This window comes from Salvelinus alpinus, chromosome 35 (genome assembly GCF_045679555.1).
Source record: "Salvelinus alpinus chromosome 35, SLU_Salpinus.1, whole genome shotgun sequence".
NCBI lineage: Eukaryota > Metazoa > Chordata > Actinopteri > Salmoniformes > Salmonidae > Salvelinus > Salvelinus alpinus.
The window spans coordinates 21659643-21678937 of record NC_092120.1 but is presented as its reverse complement, the minus strand read 5'-3'; the positions used below and the strand labels follow the sequence as shown (position 1 = coordinate 21678937).

The 19295-nt window shown below is 44.2% G+C and overlaps 1 protein-coding gene across 1 annotated transcript in view; it reads right to left on the bottom strand.

Moving 5' to 3' along the window:
• LOC139564056 (2-oxoisovalerate dehydrogenase subunit beta, mitochondrial-like) overlaps positions 1–19295 on the bottom strand; it is a 99485-nt gene that overhangs the window by 45069 nt on the left and 35121 nt on the right. Inside the window, exons 7-8 of the mRNA XM_071383271.1 lie at positions 12389–12486; positions 10876–10986 (exon numbers count right to left, since the gene is read on the bottom strand). Of these exons, the coding sequence (XP_071239372.1) occupies positions 10876–10986; positions 12389–12486 (209 nt within the window). The remainder of the gene's footprint in view (positions 1–10875; positions 10987–12388; positions 12487–19295) is intronic.

The window sequence follows — 19295 nt, the reverse complement described above, 5'->3', positions numbered from 1 at the left end:
TCTCAACCTGCTCCACTACAGCCTCGTCGATGAGAATGGGGACGTGCTCGGTCCTCCTTTACCTATAGTCCACAATCACCTCCTTTGTCTTGATTACGTTGAGTGATAGGTTGTTATTCTGGCATCACCCAGCCAGGTCTCTGACCTCCTCCCTATACGCTGTCTCGTCGTTGATCAGGCCTACCACTGTTGTGTCATTGGCAAACTTAATGATGGTGTTGGAGTCGTGGCTGGCTGTGCAGTCATGAGTGAACAGGGAGCACAGGAGGGGACTGAGCACGCACCCCTGAGGGGCCCCTGTGTTGAGGATCAGTGTGGCAGATGTGTTGCTACCTACCCTCACCACCTGGGGGCGTCCCGTCAGGAAGTCCAGGATCCAGTTGCAGAGGGAGGTGTTTAGTTAAGTGGATAATGGTGTTAATGTGAGCCATGACCAGCCTTTCAAAGCACTTCATGGCTACGGATGTGAGTGCTACGGGTCTGTAGTCATTTAGGCAGGTTACCTTAGTGCTCTTGGGCACAGGACTGCTTGAAGCATGTTGGTTTTACAGACTCAATCAGGGACATGTTGAAAATGCCAGTGAAGACACCTGCCAATTGGTCAGCACATGCCCGGAGCACAGGTCCTGGTAATCCGTCTGGCCCAGCGGCCTTGTGAATGTTGACCTGGTTAAAGGTCTTACTCACATCGGCTGCAGAGAGCGTGATCACACAGTCGTCCGGAACAGCTGATGCTCTCATGCATGCATGCCTCAGTGTTGCATGCATCAAAGCGATGCATAGGTAGGCCCTTGTCACTGGGCAGCACGCGGCTGTGCTTCCCTTTGTGGCCTATAATAGGTCCTGCCACATCCGACGAGCATCGGAGCCAGTGTAGTACGATTCAATCTTAGTCCTGTATTGACGCTTTGCCTGTTTGATGGTTCGTCGGAGGGCAAAGCAGGATTTTTTATAAGCTTTCGGGTTAGAGTCCTGCACCTTGAAAGCGGCAGCTCTACCATTTAGCTCAGCGTGAATGTTGCCTGTAATCCATGGCTTCTGGTTGGGGTATGTACGTACAGTCACTGTGGGGACTACGTCCTCGATGCACTTATTGATAAAGCCAGTGACTGATGTGGTGTACTCCTCAATGCATTCGGAAGAATCCCGGAACATATTCCAGTCTGTGCTAGCATAACAGTCCTGTAGTTTAACATCTGCTTCATCTGACCACTTTTTTAATAGACTGAGTCACTGGTGCTTCCTTCATAAATGTTTGCTTATAAGCAGGAATCAGAAGGATAGAATTATGGTCAGATTTGCCAGAACGCGGTCAGTGAATAATTAAAATGCCTTTAAATGCAGGCCACCATCCACATCGATGGGGCTTCAGTGGAGCAGGTAGACAGCTTCAAGTTCCTTGGTGTCCAAATCACTAAAGACTTAAAATGGTCCAAACACACATGCACAGTCGTGCACAGCGACAGTGCCTCTTTCCCCTCAGGAGGTTGAAAAGGTTGATTATTGCATTGTTGGGTTTAGAGTTTGCATAAAGGCATTTCACTGTACTTGTGCATGTGACTTTAAAAGCCCATTTTGAAACACAACACAAGTAAAACAGTCAAAGTACAAATGTATTCAAACGTTTTTTTAAAGTACGACCAAAAAAACTACAGTACCACTACACCCACAGCCATAGACTGAGGAAAAGTCTGTTACTTGTGACATTGTATCCAAAACACTCCATCAAACCTAAAAAAGTGTTTGCATTTCACATTGCTTCCATCCCAGTTCATGACAAACAAAGTCTGAACCCTCCGTTCCACTGCCGGTACAGTATATTTGCTAGATTTCTTTGAGTAAGACAGCACTTAGTGGGCGAGGTGGGCCAGATTGGTAAGTGCTAAGTCTTATCTAAAGCAAGTGAACAAGCTCTAGAGCTCCCCATACAGTCAGCAGCCCCACTTCCCAGAAACACAGTCTTGGAGAAAAGGCCACGCTGCCGATATTGCATCCATGTCCCTCCGTTCTCGTACCGTCATCTATTTCTCTCTCACTGGCTCTGACGCTAGACACATCTTCATTTAGCAGAGAGATCAGTGGGTGCAAACACACAAATTTAGTTAGATGACTCTTGCCTCTTATGGGTTCGGCCAATGGGTTGCGTCACCTCGAGGGACGAGGCCCAACACTTTGAGTCAGTCTAACTGAAGGAAACACACAATTCTATTAAAAGGAACCGATTTTTACAGGAAGTATACACATTAAAATCAACACAGGTGCATTATGACCTTTTCACACCATCGTACCAAAAAGGGTAGGCCCATACTCGTGTCACCAGCGGACCCGTAGGCAGACAGACCTCTCCACTGTGCATTAGGGATAACGTATACAAGTCTATGTGAGGGATGTGCTAAAATGTCAATTCTAGGCCGATACTGATTTAAGTGATATTTTCTTGGTCACGATTTGGCCAAAAATCATACCAAGAGTCTTCCATTCACTGCTACAACTAAATCAATTAACAAATGGAATGACTGTATATTATCCATAGTGGGTTAGCATCAGTTTCTGTAGTGACAATCACACCTTTCATATCCACGCCTTTAAGTACCCACGCAACCCTGGGGCTTTTAAAATAAAAAAACATTTCCACTCCCTGTGAACTTTGAATAAACGAATGAAACAGCCAGCCAGCACCTGCCACACTATACCACCTGCCAACACATCTGTGTTACCATGGCAAGTGTTAGCCTTCAGTGTGAAGTGCAGACTGCCGGGAACACCAGCCCCTCGGGTAACCAAGTTCAGCAAACATGCTATGCCCACACCACTCACTCAGAGCAGACAGGGAGAACATGTCACTGGCCGTTTCATGTTTACACATCCTTTTCCACTTGTCAAATAGGACACGCCAGCAGCTATCTGTGGCAGTAGTGCTCTGATGTAGCAGAAGGATAAAGTAGAGGAGTTCCCTTCATGTCAGAGTCAGAGTGGTCTGTTTAGTCTTCGCACTCCTTTACTTTTTGCTCCGTTACAGTGGGTGTTCTGGCTTTTCTTTGGCAAAGTCGCACATATTTCTGGAGAGGAGGAAGGAGAAGTGAGCACACACACACACATTTCCAGGGGTCATTAAGGGACACCATATGATGTGGCATGTGTGCCGAGGCTGGGGAAATGGGAACGGTGTGTTTTATGGGAGCAGATAGGACTTGCAGATTCCCAAACCAGAACGGACTTGCTGCCTGCGAGGCGGACAAACGCCAAAGCGAAGAAATATTGTGTGCGATGACAATAGCAATGTTGAGAGAGGGGAGAGTACGCAAGTGAGGTCAAGAGAGGTAAAAGTATTAAAGTAAAAAGGGGATATCGATGACCAAGAGAGAGTTAACAGACCATGACCAAGTGTGAGGAGAGATGGGAGACAGGGAGATATCTAAAATAGCATTTCTCAGCCGTGACCTAAGGGACATGCTATCTTATTATAGTGTCAGCTCCATGGCCCTCTGCTGTGAGATCAATCCCAGGTGAAATAAGCTAATCTTGACAGTTCATAGTGGAACGTATTTCATCAGTGCCTTGGTGACCTTAAAATGAGCCTGAGAAGAAGTTTTTAAAACATCTTCAAACCCACTGACTGAAGGCAATGAGGACACAATGAAATGAAACAGTACATGAGCTCTGCCGTCCGGATACTAAAGGACAGTACAGTGCATGAACCCTCCAGATGCCTACCACACGGACCTGGGTACAAAACGCCTTTACAAGTCTCACTGCAAAATCAAAAACACCTAAATTCACCGTGAATTGTCTCAAATGCATTTTATAGCGGACATGGGCGCATGGATTTTGGAACCTCAAAGCATGAGACCGAGCCACATCTTGATCACGTTAGCCCGTTTCTTTGCTTTGGAAAGACCCAGTCTGGAAGGGTATTGTGTGTCATGGGAGGTCGAAGCAGTCAAAATAGCTATTTTGGAGAGAGCTGAAGCTATGGGTGGAAAGTAATAAGAGCTTCATTGTAGGGAGAGGGCCTAAGGTCTTCCAGGACCCAGGCCTTTTTGGCTGACGGGTCTGGTTTGTGCGGCATGGGAAGTGCCATCTCCAATCACCGCTAACTGAGCCACCGCTTTATTACTGACTGCACTCCCTCAACAAACGGTTTCACACTGGCCAGATCGGAGTCTGACCGGGACTGGAAAATGCCTCTGAATCACTGACTAGGCACTAATACGAACCTGGACTAGTATTGAATATGAAGGAGCCGTACAATGCGGTAGAAATGTCTGATCAAAATTTGATTGTACAAGAGCCAGCTCAAGAGCCCTTAAGATGTAAGCCACTGAAAACAACAACAGACTGAAGGTCTGTCAAAGAGGATGATATGGGTTTTTATATAAATTACCACACTGGCTTTTGACCCAGGAGCAAGAGAGAGGGAGACTTTCCACATTATATCATTTGAGCCTGTGGGTCTGGCAGGGCCAAACCAGCCATTTTGTTTATCCCTTAAATGAACGACTATTACATTTACTGGACTGCCGCAGACAGCGGCACAAAATACAGTTTTTCCCTCCATTTCTACAGCAATTTCTGTCTATTCCCTTTGTCAACAAGAGACTTGACTGTATATTTAGATCCCTGTGTCGCCGCCCGGTTACCACCGGGGTGGATGGCTCCGGATGGAGGGAACAGGAAACCCAGAGCTATCGTGTTAATGATCACATGTACTAAGAGACACACATCTATAAAGACCCACCAGGATCAAACAGATAAGAACTGATTGAACTGACTCATATGGACATCATGGACAATCTGGGCATGGATGTCCGCTGTTCAAAGACGCTGAGGAGAGACGCAGGAGCCGACTGTGACTCATAGATTTATATGAAGTCCTAATTGAACTCCAGTGTTCGGATGTGCGTCCATGGACCAACAAGCTGAGCGTGTGTGTACACACACACACACACACACACACACACACACACACACACACACACACACACACACACACACACACACACACACACACACACACACACACACACACACACACACACACACACACTCTGCCTGCTCATGAGCCCATCAACCCATTTAATGCAAGGCGATGTTAGCGCACGTAGGTATTCCTAGAAACGCTGGAGATCAAGCGAACAACCACTGAATTAAAAAGCAGACTGAATTCTTTCTGACATGTACTTGAGGCCAAGAATAGCACTGACAGTCGAAATCAACGGATCGGAGAATAATACTATTTACTAGCCTCTGATGGCGACAATTGTGCCAGTTTTTTTTTCTTTCCTCATGTCAGCATATAGACTGGCACATAATGAATCCTAGAAATTCTCAATGGAGTCGGAGAAAGCCAACTCCGATGGAACAGGATAAAGATTGAGGTTACAATGCTCTGTGAGTTATTCCTCTGAGCAATCGTTTGATGAAATGTCACATCGCCCCTTTCGTAGCAAAAGATCTAAGGCTCTGAGGCCAGAGAGGGCTGTGTGACTTGGGTAATTCTGGCCACAGTCGTCCTCTGTAAATCCAAAATAGCTGGTGAGTCAGAGGGCTCGGCGGGAGGGTGAGTCAAGAGAAGGAAAGAAGAGGTTTGTGACAACTCTGCCGCCGGCTGACCGGCCCTACATGTGTAGGACTTGTTTCAATAAAATGCCAAATGTAAATTAATGTGGAAATTCCTGCAATAGCTGCCTTGTGTGAATGCCCCTGTGTCTGAAAAAGGCTCAGCATCAGCAGTAGTTCTAGCCACAGAGCCAGGGCAGGCGGGCAGGGAGCACCCAGGGCTTGCCCTCAGTCAGTCAGTCAGGGTGACCAGGGGCACCAAGGTTTGACCTCACTCTCCACCTAACCTTTGAATATTAGGCCTACTTCAGGATTGGAAGTGGAGGATTCCGGGTAGTCAGAGGGGCGACAGACAGAGTAGCGTAAGCACACATAAAGGGGTCTGGTTCACATTAGAGATTAAGCAGGGACTTGGACTAGATTGCATTTTTAGGTAGGATGAATGATCATTTAATTTCATAGACATATTCCTGGACAGCAGTTCATTTGATTTAAAAAGGTTCCACTCACACTCAATAGTTCTGGGCTGGTGTCTGAAATCCCAGTTACGTCAATGCTAATGAAATAACATTTTTAGTTCTCGGTTACTCTTGGATTTATTCAATATGGGTTAGTGAAACCAACCATAAAAGGGAACCATTTTCCCTATCATCAGGCAGCTATGCCCCATAAATTGCTGTGCAATGTGAGTACAATCAATCTAGCTCTTCAAATGCAGATATGGAAAGGTAGGCTAGTTTCAAAGGCGACCTTCATGTGCTATACATTGTAGCACCTAAGGGGACCTACACTGGTAAAAACCTCTAATTCAACCGCTCAGCAGCCAGCACTTCCCAACTAAGACGACAGGAGTATTTCACACAAGAAATCCATTATGGCACTCAGTGGATGAATACTTGTGTCTAGTCTTCACACACACACACACACCACCCCCCATTGCAGAGGCAGACCATTGGCCACAGGTGGGAAAATAAAGTATGCACTCAGTCAGGGCAGACCATTTGAAATGATGATACTGAAACATGGGGCATTTGGTTTTCTGTGCGTTGTGACCCAAACAGGCACTGCTAAGACAGACACATTTTTAAAAACCACAGTACTTCAGCATAGCCATTTCTGGGTAACCGAACCCATTTCCACGTCCACTAACCCACCTTTCGTGCATAAAAGGAGCCAAAATTCGAGTTCATGTCAGGGTTGTTTTCATTAGCTGGCCCCACTGTCTGAAAACATAAAAGGGATTCTCTGCTTTCACTTTGAGAGGAATCAGTAGTCTTACGTAAGCTTCTTTTCTTTTTAAACAGACACCCGCATTTGTTCCTCATTTAAAATCTGGACCATGAAGTTCTTTATGCTTCAGATTTATTAAAAGATAAAACAAAATATTTTAACGTTGCATTCATGGCAAATCGGGTACAACGAACATGGCGATTATTTAGCCTGTGGTTAATTCATCCTCTCGAGTTAATTGCGTGATTAAAAGGTTCTCTACTCATCCACAACCGCCAAATAATGCCACATGGGGCATATAGGGCAACACACAGAGACTGCTGCACAACAACACATTCCCTGGCAGTGTTGTCGGCTTTTGAATTTCACGGCTATAGGACTGAGTGAGGACATAATGCCTTACCAAGAGAAAACAGAGACATACGTAATAAGAGAATGAGGAGATAAGGGGGCTACAAACTAACACGGAAATGGGGAATTAAAAAAGGTATGAGGATGGATAATCCACAACATGTTTAGCTGAAGGAGAGGAGAGAAGAGAAAACAGTGGAGAGGAAGACAAGTGTTGTTGGCAAGGTGAAGACGGAGGCCTTGCCCCCGAGAACCATAAGCGGTGTATAAACACACTATTCAATTTCATACAGCCGGTTTAACGGGGCGGCCGTTGCTGAAAATCACCCCGTTTATTTGAGAAAATAGTCTCTGAACAAACGGCCCATAACAGACTGTTGCTGACTTCATTTGAAGCGTCCCCGTGCCAAGACAATAACAAAATATGCCATCGATTCCAATTGGCCTCACTATTAAATTACTGGCCTGCGACCACAATTTTGATCTTGTGCCTTAACTGTCAGTTATAAGATTTAATTGGCAGCGGCAGGCCTCGCAGAGCTTACCAACTGTGTCATGTGCTGCACCAGAGGGACTTTAAAATTGCATGATAAAACAGACAATATAAAAATCCTGCCGGCACTTTTGCCAGAGTGCCGTGTCCCCAGCAGTTTGCCACGTTCACAACAAAACAGTATGTGGCGGCGCGTGTGAAGTGGACCATTTAAAATGCGTGGCATTGGCACATCTCGGGAGGTGACAAAATACAGTGCCTTCAGAAAGTATTCGTACCTCTTGACTTATTCCACGTTTTGTTGTGTTACAGCCTGAATTCAACATGTATTATATATATTTATTTCTCACCCATCTGCTGGTGAAGTCATCTCCCAGTGTCTGGTGGAAAGCAGACTGAGCCAGGTTTTCCTCTAAGATTTTGCCAGTGCTTAGCTCTATTCCGTAAAAAATTTTGCCTGAAAAACTCCCCAGTCCTTAACGATTACAAGCATACCCATAACATGATGCAGCCACCACTATACTTGAAAATATGGAGAGAGGTACTCAGTAATGTATTATATTGAATTTGCCCCAAACATAACACTTTGTATTCAGGACAAAAGTAAAAAATGTGGCAACGCAATTCAGTTTAAGTGCCTTGTTGCAAACAGGCTGCATGTTCTGGAATATTTTTATTCTGTACAGGCATTCTTTTCACTTTGTTAATTAGGTTAGCATTGTGGAGTAACTACAATGTTGTTGATCCATCCTCAGTTTTCTCCTATCACAGCCATTCAACTCTAACTGTTTTAAAGTCACCATTGAAATCCCTGAGCGGTTTCCTTCCTTTCCAGCAACTGAGTTAGGAAGGACGCCTGTATCTTTGTAGTGACTGGGTGTATTGATACACCATCCAAAGTGTAATTAATAACTCAAAGGGATATTCAATGTCTGCTTTTTATTTTTACCCATCTACCAACAGGTGCCCTTCTTTGCAAGGCATTGGAAAACCTCCCTGGTCTTTGTAGTTGAATCTGTGTGGTTGAATTTGAAATCCACTGCTCCAGCCACCCAAGACACAGACCAAGTCGGGAACCAACAGGACCCTAAACCGCTTCTAACCCCAAGCCATAATACTAATCAATAGCTGCACAGACTATCTGCATTGACCCTCTTTGCACTAACTCTTTTGACTCATCACATATGATGCTGCTACCAGCGTTTATTATCTATCCTGTTGCCAAGTCACTTTACCTCTACCTACACTACCGTTCAAAAGTTTGGGGTCTCTTCGAAATGTCCTTGTTTTTGAAAGAAAAGCAAAGAAAATTATCCATTAAAATATCAAATTGAACAGAAATACAGTGTAGACATCGTTAAATGTTGTAAATGACTATTACAGGGGCTGAGTCACTGGCTTACTGGTGCTCTTTCATGCCGTCCCTAGGAGGGGTGCGTCACTTGAGTGGGTTGAGTCACTGACGTGATCTTCCTGTCTGGGTTAGCGCCCCCCCTTGGGTTGTGCCGTGGCGGAGATCTTTGTGGGCTATACTCGGTCTTGTCTCAGGATGGTAAGTTGGTGGTTGAAGATATCCCTCTAGTGGTGTGGGGGTCTGTGCTTTGGCAAAGTGGGTGGGGTTATATCCTTCCTGTTTGGCCCTGTCCGGTGGTATCATCGGATGGGGCCAGAGTGTCTCCTGACCCCTCCTGTCTCAGCCTCCAGTATCTATGCTGCAGTAGTTTATGTGTCGGGGGCTAGGGTCAGTTTGTTATATCTGGAGTACTTCTCCTGTCTTATCCGGTGTCCTGTGTGAATTTAAGTATGCTCTCCCTAATTCTCTCCTTCTCTCTTTCTTTCTCGCAGGACCTGAGCCCTAGGACCATGCCTCAGGACTACCTGGCATGATGACTCCTTGCTGTCTCCAGTCCACCTGGCCGTGCTGCTGCTCCAGTTTCAACTGTTCTGCCTGGGGCTATGGAACCCTGACCTGTTCACCGGACGTGCTACCTGTCCCAGACCTGCTGTTTTCAACTCTCTAGAGACAGCAGGAGCGGTAGAGATACTCTTAATGATCGGCTATGAAAAGCCAACTGACATTTACTCCTGAGGTGCTGACTTGCTGCACCCTCGACAACTACTGTGATTATTATTATTTGACCATGCTGGTCATTTATGATCATTTGAACATCTTGGCCATGTTCTGTTATAATCTCCACCCGGCACAGCCAGAAGAGGACTGGCCACCCCTCATAGCCTGGTTCCTCTAGGTTTCTTCCTAGGTTTTGGCCTTTCTAGTGAGTTTTTCCTAGCCACCGTGCTTCTACACCTGCATTGCTTGCTGTTTGGGGTTTTACGCTGGGTTTCTGTACAGCACTTTGAGATATCAGCTGATGTAAGAAGGGCTATATAAGTGCATTTGATTTGATTATTGTAGCTGGAAACTGCAGATTTTTTATGGAATATCTACATAGCCGTACAGAGGACCATTATCAGCAACCATCACTCCTGTGTTCCAATAGCACGTTGTGTTAGCTAATCCAAGTTTATCACTTTAAAAGGCTAATTGATCATTAGAAAACCCTTTTGCAATTATGTTAGCACAGCTGAAAACTGTTGTTCTGATTAAAAAAGCAATAAAAGTGGCCTTCTTTAGACTAGTTGAGTATCTGGAGCATCAGCATTTGTAGGTTCGATTACAGGCTCAAAATGGCCAGAAACAAAAACTTCTGAAACTCGTCAGTCTATTCTTGTTCTGAGAAATATAGGCTATTCCATGCGAGAAATTGCCAAGAAACTTAAGATCTTGTACAACGCTGTGTATTACTCCCTTCGCAAAACAGCACAAACTGGCTCTAACCAGAATAGAAAGAGGAGTGGGAGGCCCCGGTGCACAACTGAGCAAGAGGACAAGTACATTAGAGTATCTAGTTTGAGAAACAGACGCCTCACAAGTCCTCAACTGGCAGCTTCATTAAATAGTACCCGCAAAACGCCAGTCTCAACGTCAACAGTGAAGAGGCAACTCCGGGATGCTGGCCTTAAATTGGGAATTCATTTTTGTCTTCTTATGCCTTTAAGGGGAAAGCAATCTAAAAGTAATCAGATTACGTTACTGAGTTTGGGTAACCCAAAAGTTAAACTACTGCTAACAATCTTTGGACAGGTAACTAGTAACTAACGTATTACATTTAGAAAGTAACCTACCCAACCCTGAGTATGTGTGTGTGTACACAAATTATATAGCCTAGCATGCCTCTTACCTTGCAAACGGTCTCAGTGTCCCAAGGCAAGATGGTCTGTAGATCTATGAGTTCGCAGGACACACCCAGTTTCTCCTGAGCCATGTTGGCCACTTCCCTCAGCACATGGATCTGCAAGGCAGGAGTCAGCGATCAAGACCGTGTATTCCATTCTAATCCACAATGGATATTAGAACATTTTATAATACCATCAAGAACCCCTTTTAGAATCAGCAGAAAACCACTACACAGCACCCCTTATTAACTTTCAAGTCAGTTTGGACTAATGAAGGAAGTTGCTTGGATAGACTCCATGTTTATTGGCAGATTAGAACGCTGTATGTTTCCAGATAATGACTGCTGTGCCTGTGAATCATCGGCAATCTAACAGCAGGACATACTGGCTCCATCGTTGTTATCCCCAAGCTGTGCATCAGGGCTTTGAGTGTGTCTATGAATGTGTGTGAGGGTTAATGAACAAAATCTATTCATGTGTGTGTCTTGGGTGATAGTCATGAGTCATAACCAGACAGCCAAAATAAACACAGCAATCTAAGGACTTCTAATCCATTTAGACAAGATTCGACAAAAGGCATATTAAAATGATAAATATTCTGGTTTTAGTCAACCATGCTAGAGATGACTACTAATATACTGAATATTGCTGAAGCAACGACAGAGCCTAGAACTTGTGTCAAGATATGAACAGGTTTAAAGTGTGCAATAAAATGACATTTTACAATATAACAGTAGGACTAGCAAAATGAACCCCTCTGTTTCGCTCATTAGCAGGCCTTCACTGCAGGTTCCAGGCGCGGTTCCGACCGCTCCACTCGCTGGGAGTTGTTTTCTTTTCGCTCGTCCATGGAGGGCTGATGGATTACCGGAGTAATGGGGTGACATTTTAAAAAGCCCCGATTTCGACTACTTGGGTGTATTTTTCATCTTTGCAAAGTTGACGGCTTTGATGGAGTTGATTTCCCAGTCATTCCCGGCCCTCAGGCTTAGATCCCCTCTGCTTTTCAGCTGTACCTACATTAGTCTATTTCTCTTGGTGGGTTAAGCCCGTTAAGTGGGCGAGCAGAATCTTTGTAAGAGGCAACGACACCAAGAGCGCTCTATAGAGACCATAATCCTCTCCTGAGGAAACTAAAATCAGGGGGACAGGAGTTGAAGACAATGGAAGGCCTTGTGTAGACGTGGACCGTTAACACCGTGGCGCAGCGTCGGTCCAACGGAGACGTCAGTGTAGACACGATAAACCACCGACCCCTGGTGAGAAAGCCCCTGTTGAGCGGCGTGGGCTTGTGATGGAGCTAGGAGTTCATCCACGGCTCGTCCCCGTCGGCTTAAAAAAATGTCAAAGACCGAAGACGTAACGCGGGCGTCCCTACTCTGCCCGCCTCCAAACCCTAAACAATGACTTCTGGCTAAGGTCATGACTCATGCACGGTCATAAATAGATATATAGCTCCATCTCCTCTATGGCTCGAGTATGTAGAATCAACCCACGGCTCCTTCTTCCACGTCTCACCTGTGTTCCCCACGCGACCAGAGTGACGTCACTTCCTTCCTGTATAACCTCGGCCTGCGAAAGTGGGATGGTGTAGGCCTCTGTAGGGACCTGCTCCACTGCAAAACAAACAAAGAAAAAACAAACTCAACCTCTATCTCAATTGTTTCAAAACCTGTACTCTCATCTCATCCCCTTCATCTGCACTGATTGTAAATGACTTGACAGGTGAAAACCCTATGGTGGAAGCTAATCTTGCAAATTCGTCCAGTGAAGGAGAATATCTTATACGTACGGCCAACATGACCTGATACACATATGCAACTACAGTACTACACACGACAGGAATATGATTGGGGGTCAATCCCGAACACACATGAATCACTCTGTTATGGCCAACTGTGGTCGCTCTGTCAAACGATGGTCCATAACCGCACGTAGAGCTCAATGATGGAGAGGATGACAAGGGAAATAACCGGCACACTCACAAATTAAAGCCTACAATCTGTGCTTCCAGTTAGGAACAAAGTCTCTGGCCCATTTGAGATGCTTTTTCCAGACCTCATCAATCACGCGGAGCCTTGTGTGCACCTCTCTATGGTCCTCTGTAGCTATGTTTGTAGAGCATGACGCTTGCAACACAAGGGTAGTGGGTTCGATTCCCGGGACCGCCAATAGATAAAATGTATGCACGCATGACTAAGTCGCTTTTGGATAACAACGTCTGCTGAATGGCAAATATTATTACCTTCATTATTATAATAATAAATCTACGCACTAACAATATCTAGTGAACAACTATAGGCCGGTCACCCTGATCAATTTGGACAACAAAATATTTGCGGGATGGGATATAGTTCAAAATGTGTCCCACACACACAATGGACATTATGTTCACGCATCAGACTTTCTCTTGGATCCTTTTCCAAAGAGACCAACCCTTTGGCACCCTATTTGTAGAAATCTTGGAGTTCATAAACACTTGGTGGCAAAAAAAAAATGGAGGCAACAACATAGCCTATTATGTAGTTATGTGGTAGCAACATTACACAGGTCTTTGGCACTCTTCATACACAGCTCTGACCCTGACAAGCAAGATAAGACCTTCAGAAAGTGTGTGTGGGTGTTAAGTGGGGAGACTGGTGCTCTTTAAAAGTCTCTTGCATGGTAACACATGAACTGCAACTGTCATTGGGCGTACTATTGATACTCAAGGGAGACATTACGGTTTCCGACTCTACGATATACTTCCCAGAACAGTCGGAATGACTTCCACCCATTCCCCCTCTAGAGGTCAAGAAACAGGCTGCCGACTTCTAGTTTCGGGCAGTCATTTCAAACGAGTGAAAAGAGCTACCTCTGGCAAGCCTTTTCCCAACCCAATCCTGAAGTCAGTGTGTGTGCTGGTACATGGTTCAAATGAATCATGGATTGAATGGGGCGTGAATGATCGATTCACCTTTCGGCCACATGGGACATTTATTTACAATGAAATGGCTTCCAGATGTAAGTGATGTCAGGGATGGGAGGGCTTTTATTTTGGTTAATCAGTATCTCTCAGAGCAAGTCATCTAATCATCAGGGTGATTCAGAAAGATGTGGAATTGGAAAAAGAAAAATGCACTCTTTCAAAATCAAAATAAACTCCAGTGACGGAATTTCAAACGATTTCTCTCTCTCGGGAACATCTTGAGACACTTATAATACGTAACCACACAATAAGGTAAAATTCGTAGTTTTTTTCCAAAATCTACTAAATTAAGCTTACACAGAAAGCCACAACAAGCATCAAGTAAAACCCCTGCCACCATCGAACAAACCAGTGAACTGCTGGTGACTGGATTCAGCGATCTTTATATAGTGGAATTTCATCATCCTCCTCCGGTGTACATAGCTTCCCCGTTTCAGACCGTGAAACACCAGTCATTTTACAGTAGTTGTGACCAATCTTACTCAGGAAGACCAATATCAGGCGGTGATTGCCTTTTTCAGAATAAAGCACCCAATTCACTTAAAGGAAGTCCACTCAACAACCGTATAACAGTCTTCATAAAAAATATTCTCTTAATATTGGCAGTCTGTCACTAACTAGCCTACACTTACAGTATAAGTCGGAAGTTTACATACACCTTAGCAAAATACATTTAAACTCCGTTTTTCACAAATCCTGACATTTCATTTTAGGATTAAATCCCCTGTCTTAGGTCAGTTAGGATCACCACTTTATTTTAAGAATGTGAAATGTCAGAATAGTAGAGAGAATTATTTATTTCAGCTTTTATTTCTTTCATCACATTCCCAGTGGGTCAGAAGTTTACATGCACTCAGTTAGCATTTGGTAGCATTGCCTTTAAATTGTTTAACTTGGGTCAAATGTGTCGGGTAGCCCTCCACAAGCTTCCCACAATAAGTTGGGTGAATTTTGGCCCACTCCTCCTGACAGAGCTGGTGTAATTGAGTCAGGTTTGTAGGCCTCCTTGCTCGCACATGCTTTATCCAGTTCTGCCCACAAATTTTCAAAAGGATTGAGGTCAGGGCTTTGTGATGGCCACTCAAATACCTTGACTTTGTTGTCCTTAAACCATTTTGCCACAACTTTGGAAGTATGCTTGGGGTCATTGTCCATTTGGAAGACCCATTTGCGACCAAGCTTTAACTTCCTGACTGATGTCTTGAGATGTTGCTTCAATATATCCACATAATTTTCCTGCCTCATGATGCCAACTATTTTGTGAAGTGCACCAGTCCCTCCTGCAGCAAAGCACCCCCAGAACATGATGCTGCCACCCCCGTGCTTCACGGTTGGGACGGTGTTCTTCGGCTTGCAGGCCTCCCCCTTTTTCCTCCAAACATAACGATGGTCATTATGGCCAAAAAGTTATATTTTTGTTTTTTCAGACTAGTGGACATTTCACCAAAAATGTACGATCTTTGTCTCCGTGTGCAGTTGCAAACTGTAGTCTGGCTTTTTTATGGCGGTTTTGGAGCAGTGGCTTCATCCTTGCAGAGCGGCCTTTCAGGTTACGTCGATATAGGACTTGTTCTACTGTGGATATAGATACTTTTGTACCCGTTTCCTCCAGCATCTTCACAAGGTCCTTTACTGTTGTTCTGGGATTGATTTGCACTTTTCGCACCACTGAGCAGTATGACGGCTGCGTGGTCCCATGGTGTTTATACTTCGTACTATTGTTTGTACAGATGAACATGGTACCTTCACGTTTTGGAAATTGCTCTCAACGATGAACCAGACTTGTGGAGGTCTACAATTGTTTTTCTGAGGTCTTAGCTGATTTCTTTTGATTTTCCCATGATGTCAAGCAAAGAGGCACTGAGTTTGAAGGTAGGCCTTGAAATACTACATCCACAGGTACACCTTCAATTGACTCAAATTATGTCAATTAGCCTATCAGAAGCTTCTAAAGCCATGACATCATTTTCTGGAATTTTCCTAGCTGTTTAAAGGCCCAGTCAACTTAGTGTATGTAAACTTCTGACCCACTGGAATTGTGATACAGTGAATTATAAGTTAAATAATTTGTCTGTAAACAATTGTTGGAAAAATTACTTGTGTCATGCACAAAGTAGATGTCCTAACCGACTTGCCAAAACTATAGTTTGTTAACAAGAATTTTGTGGAGTGGTTGAAAAAAAATAGTTTTAATGACTCCAACCCAAGTGTATGCAAACTTCCGACTTCAACTGTAACTACGGTCCTGATGAAGCCAGTTCTTGTGGTTCCATCCCCTCTGGCTGGTAAGAAAATAAAATGACTGCTTCAACGAAAAACATTACATGACCTCATCATCCAAACAAGCATCGCTCAGAGGGATTAGGACCCGGCACGAGGTAGTGCTTTCTGCGCTTTTCGGAAATTAAAGTAATTCCCTAACTGCTACCAGTTCTGAGAGCCCTGTGGGAAACAGACAAGCGATTGTTGGGGGGGAAGGAACAAAAGTAATTTCGCTATGGGAAACATAGAAGATATATTGAGAAGCGGAAAGGAGAGAAATATCCATTAGGTGGTATACCATGGAACTATTTCAGTCAGACAAGAGTGCGTCTTTCTCCTCACAGAAAACACACAGAATCTCTCCCTCTCTGACGTAGTTTGATTAAGTCTCACTGTGTCATAGACACTGTACACAATTTGGACCTGCATACCCCACTGTACTTCCAAGTAACTGGGTTTAGTCCATCTGAAAATGAAACAACAAACCCTACAGAAAGAAAGATTTAGGGTTTTGTTGAGGGATATAACTGGCGTTGCTTCATTCACATTTTGAGAGACTGAGACAGTAAGTGTCATGACTCATGATTTACTCTGCAGTCGGGAAAAAAAGGCTGCTCTTGACTTCCTGAGAAGCATCAAACACAATTTGACATCCAAAATAAAGATAAGGAGTGGAAAAATAAATGTGGCAACTGATTTTCTGTGCCAAGAACATTGCAAAACTGAAACATCATATCCTTGCAGGCCCTAAAGAGGTGGAATTCAACTTGATTGTTAAACCATATTACTGTGACTAACAGTTCACCTCACCATTTTACTGTCTGACTAGAGCTGGGTTTCCCAATAGGCTGCCCATGGGCCAAATCTGGCCCTTGGGTGATTTTATTTGGACCTCCCCAAGTTCTTTTAGCAAAAATTAAATATTTGTCTTTGGACATAAAGACTAAAATCACCAGGAAAATCAGTTATTTTAATTGAGGAAGTTCACTACTATTCCCACGCATAAATAGAGAGTGATCGTATCGCAATGTAATCAAGGTTGGAAATTATTCTGTTTTGTCAAATACTACATCTGTTTGGGATACTTGCGGTCAATACTGGCGGTCACGTTATAAATATCGTGTAGACATTATTTATAACTATGTTCTCGCTCTCCGACCATGGAGAACCCTGCACTTGAGGCAATAACACTTCAGACAAGCATAGAAATGGCAGAGGTGCAAAATGAGTCGACACTGCCACATATCCTATATTCTACAATTTGGAAGCATACACTCACGCTAACTTAATGACTACATCGTAAACTGCACATTGATGACAGCATAGCTATACGCATTTAGCAGAATGTTGCATAGTGTTCTGTATATATCAATGATGTCGCTCTTGCTGCTGGTGATTCTCTGATCCACCGCTATGCAGACGACACCATTCTGTATACATCTGGCCCTTCTTTGGACACTGTGTTAACAAACCTCTAGACGAGCTTCAATTCCATACAACACTCCTTCCGTGGCCTCCAACTGGTCTTAAAATGCAAGTAAAACTAAATGCATGCTCTTCAACCGATCGCTGCCCGCACCCCCCGCCCATCTAGCATCACTTCTCTGGACGGCTATGACTTAGAATATGTGGACAACTACAAATACTGTAAACTCTCCTTCCAGACTCACATTAAGCATCTCCAATCCAAAATTAAATCTAGAATTGGATTCCTACTTCGCAACAAAGCCTCCTTCACTGATGCTGCTAAACATACCCTCGTAAAACTGACTATCCTACCGATCCTTGACTTAATTTACAAAATAGACCCCAACACTCTACTCAGCAAATTGGATGTAGTCTATCACAGTGCCATCCGTTTTGTCACCAAAGCCCCATATACTACCCAGCACTGAGACCTGTATGCTCTCGTTGGCTGGCCCTCGCTTCATTTCCATCGCCAAACCCACTGGCTCCAGGTCATCTATAAGTCTGCTAGGTAAAGCCCCGCCTTATCTCAGCTCACTGGTCACTATAGCAGCACCCACCCGTAGCACGCGCTCCAGCAGGTATATCTCACTGGTCATCCCCAAAGCCAACACCTCCTTTGGCCGCCTGTCCTTCCAGTTCTCTGCTGCCAATGACTGGAACGAATTGCAAAAGTCACTGAAGCTGGAGACTTATATCTCCCTCACTAACTTTAAGCATCAGCTGTCAGAGCAGCTTACCGATCATTGCACATCTGTAAATAGCCCATCCAACTACCTCATCCCCATATTGTTATTTATTTTTTGCTCCTTTGCACCCCAGTATCTCTACTTGCACATCTATCACTCCAGTGTTAATGCTAAATTGTAATTATTTCGTCACTATGGCCAATTTATTGCCTTACCTCCCTAATCTTACTACATTTGCACACACTGTATATAGATTTTTCTTTTTTCTATTGTGTTATTGACTGTGTGTTTGTTTATCCCGTATGTAACTCTATGTTGTTGTTTGTGTCGCAATGGTTTGCTTTATCTTGGCCAGGTCGCAGTTGTAAATGAGAACTTGTTCTCAACTGGCCTACCTGGTTAAATAAAGGTGTAATAAAAAATACATTTTTTTAAAGTGTTACAAATTCCCTAACAGTGCCTCTTATCAGCACCTCACAACCCTTTCAAGTTGCACACTCCACTCCCCATCCAACCAGGAGTGGTGTCTGAAAGTCTATGGGTACCATACACTGACCTCTCAAACTCTCTGACCTGTCCCTGATTGGTTGCCAAGCAAGTAGCTAGGGCAGTTGCTAGGGGGCCGGACACCCTTCTGACTCCCCAGGTCTCACACTACACAGTCTCCTTCAAGCTCCTACACCTCAGCCCTGCCCAACACAACTGGACTCCTCCATATATCTCAGTGGACTTGTGGGATGGTGTGCGTGCACCAAGTGAGTTGCGTGACGTGTATACTGTTATTCATAGTTAGTCATATAACTACTGCCTATTGTGTGTTGCCTCTCTGTTTACTTTGTGACCTAATCTAGGATTGGGCTATGTCAACCTTTGTCCTATCGTGACTATGTACATGGTATACGATGGTATCGCTCCCTATTGCCCGCCTCAAATTATTTAATTTTTTAAAATAAATGTGTAACAAAAACTCAGCTAAAACCACCATTGGCCTATAGTGTGAAATCACATGCTACAACCGGACGAATCATGACGAAAGATA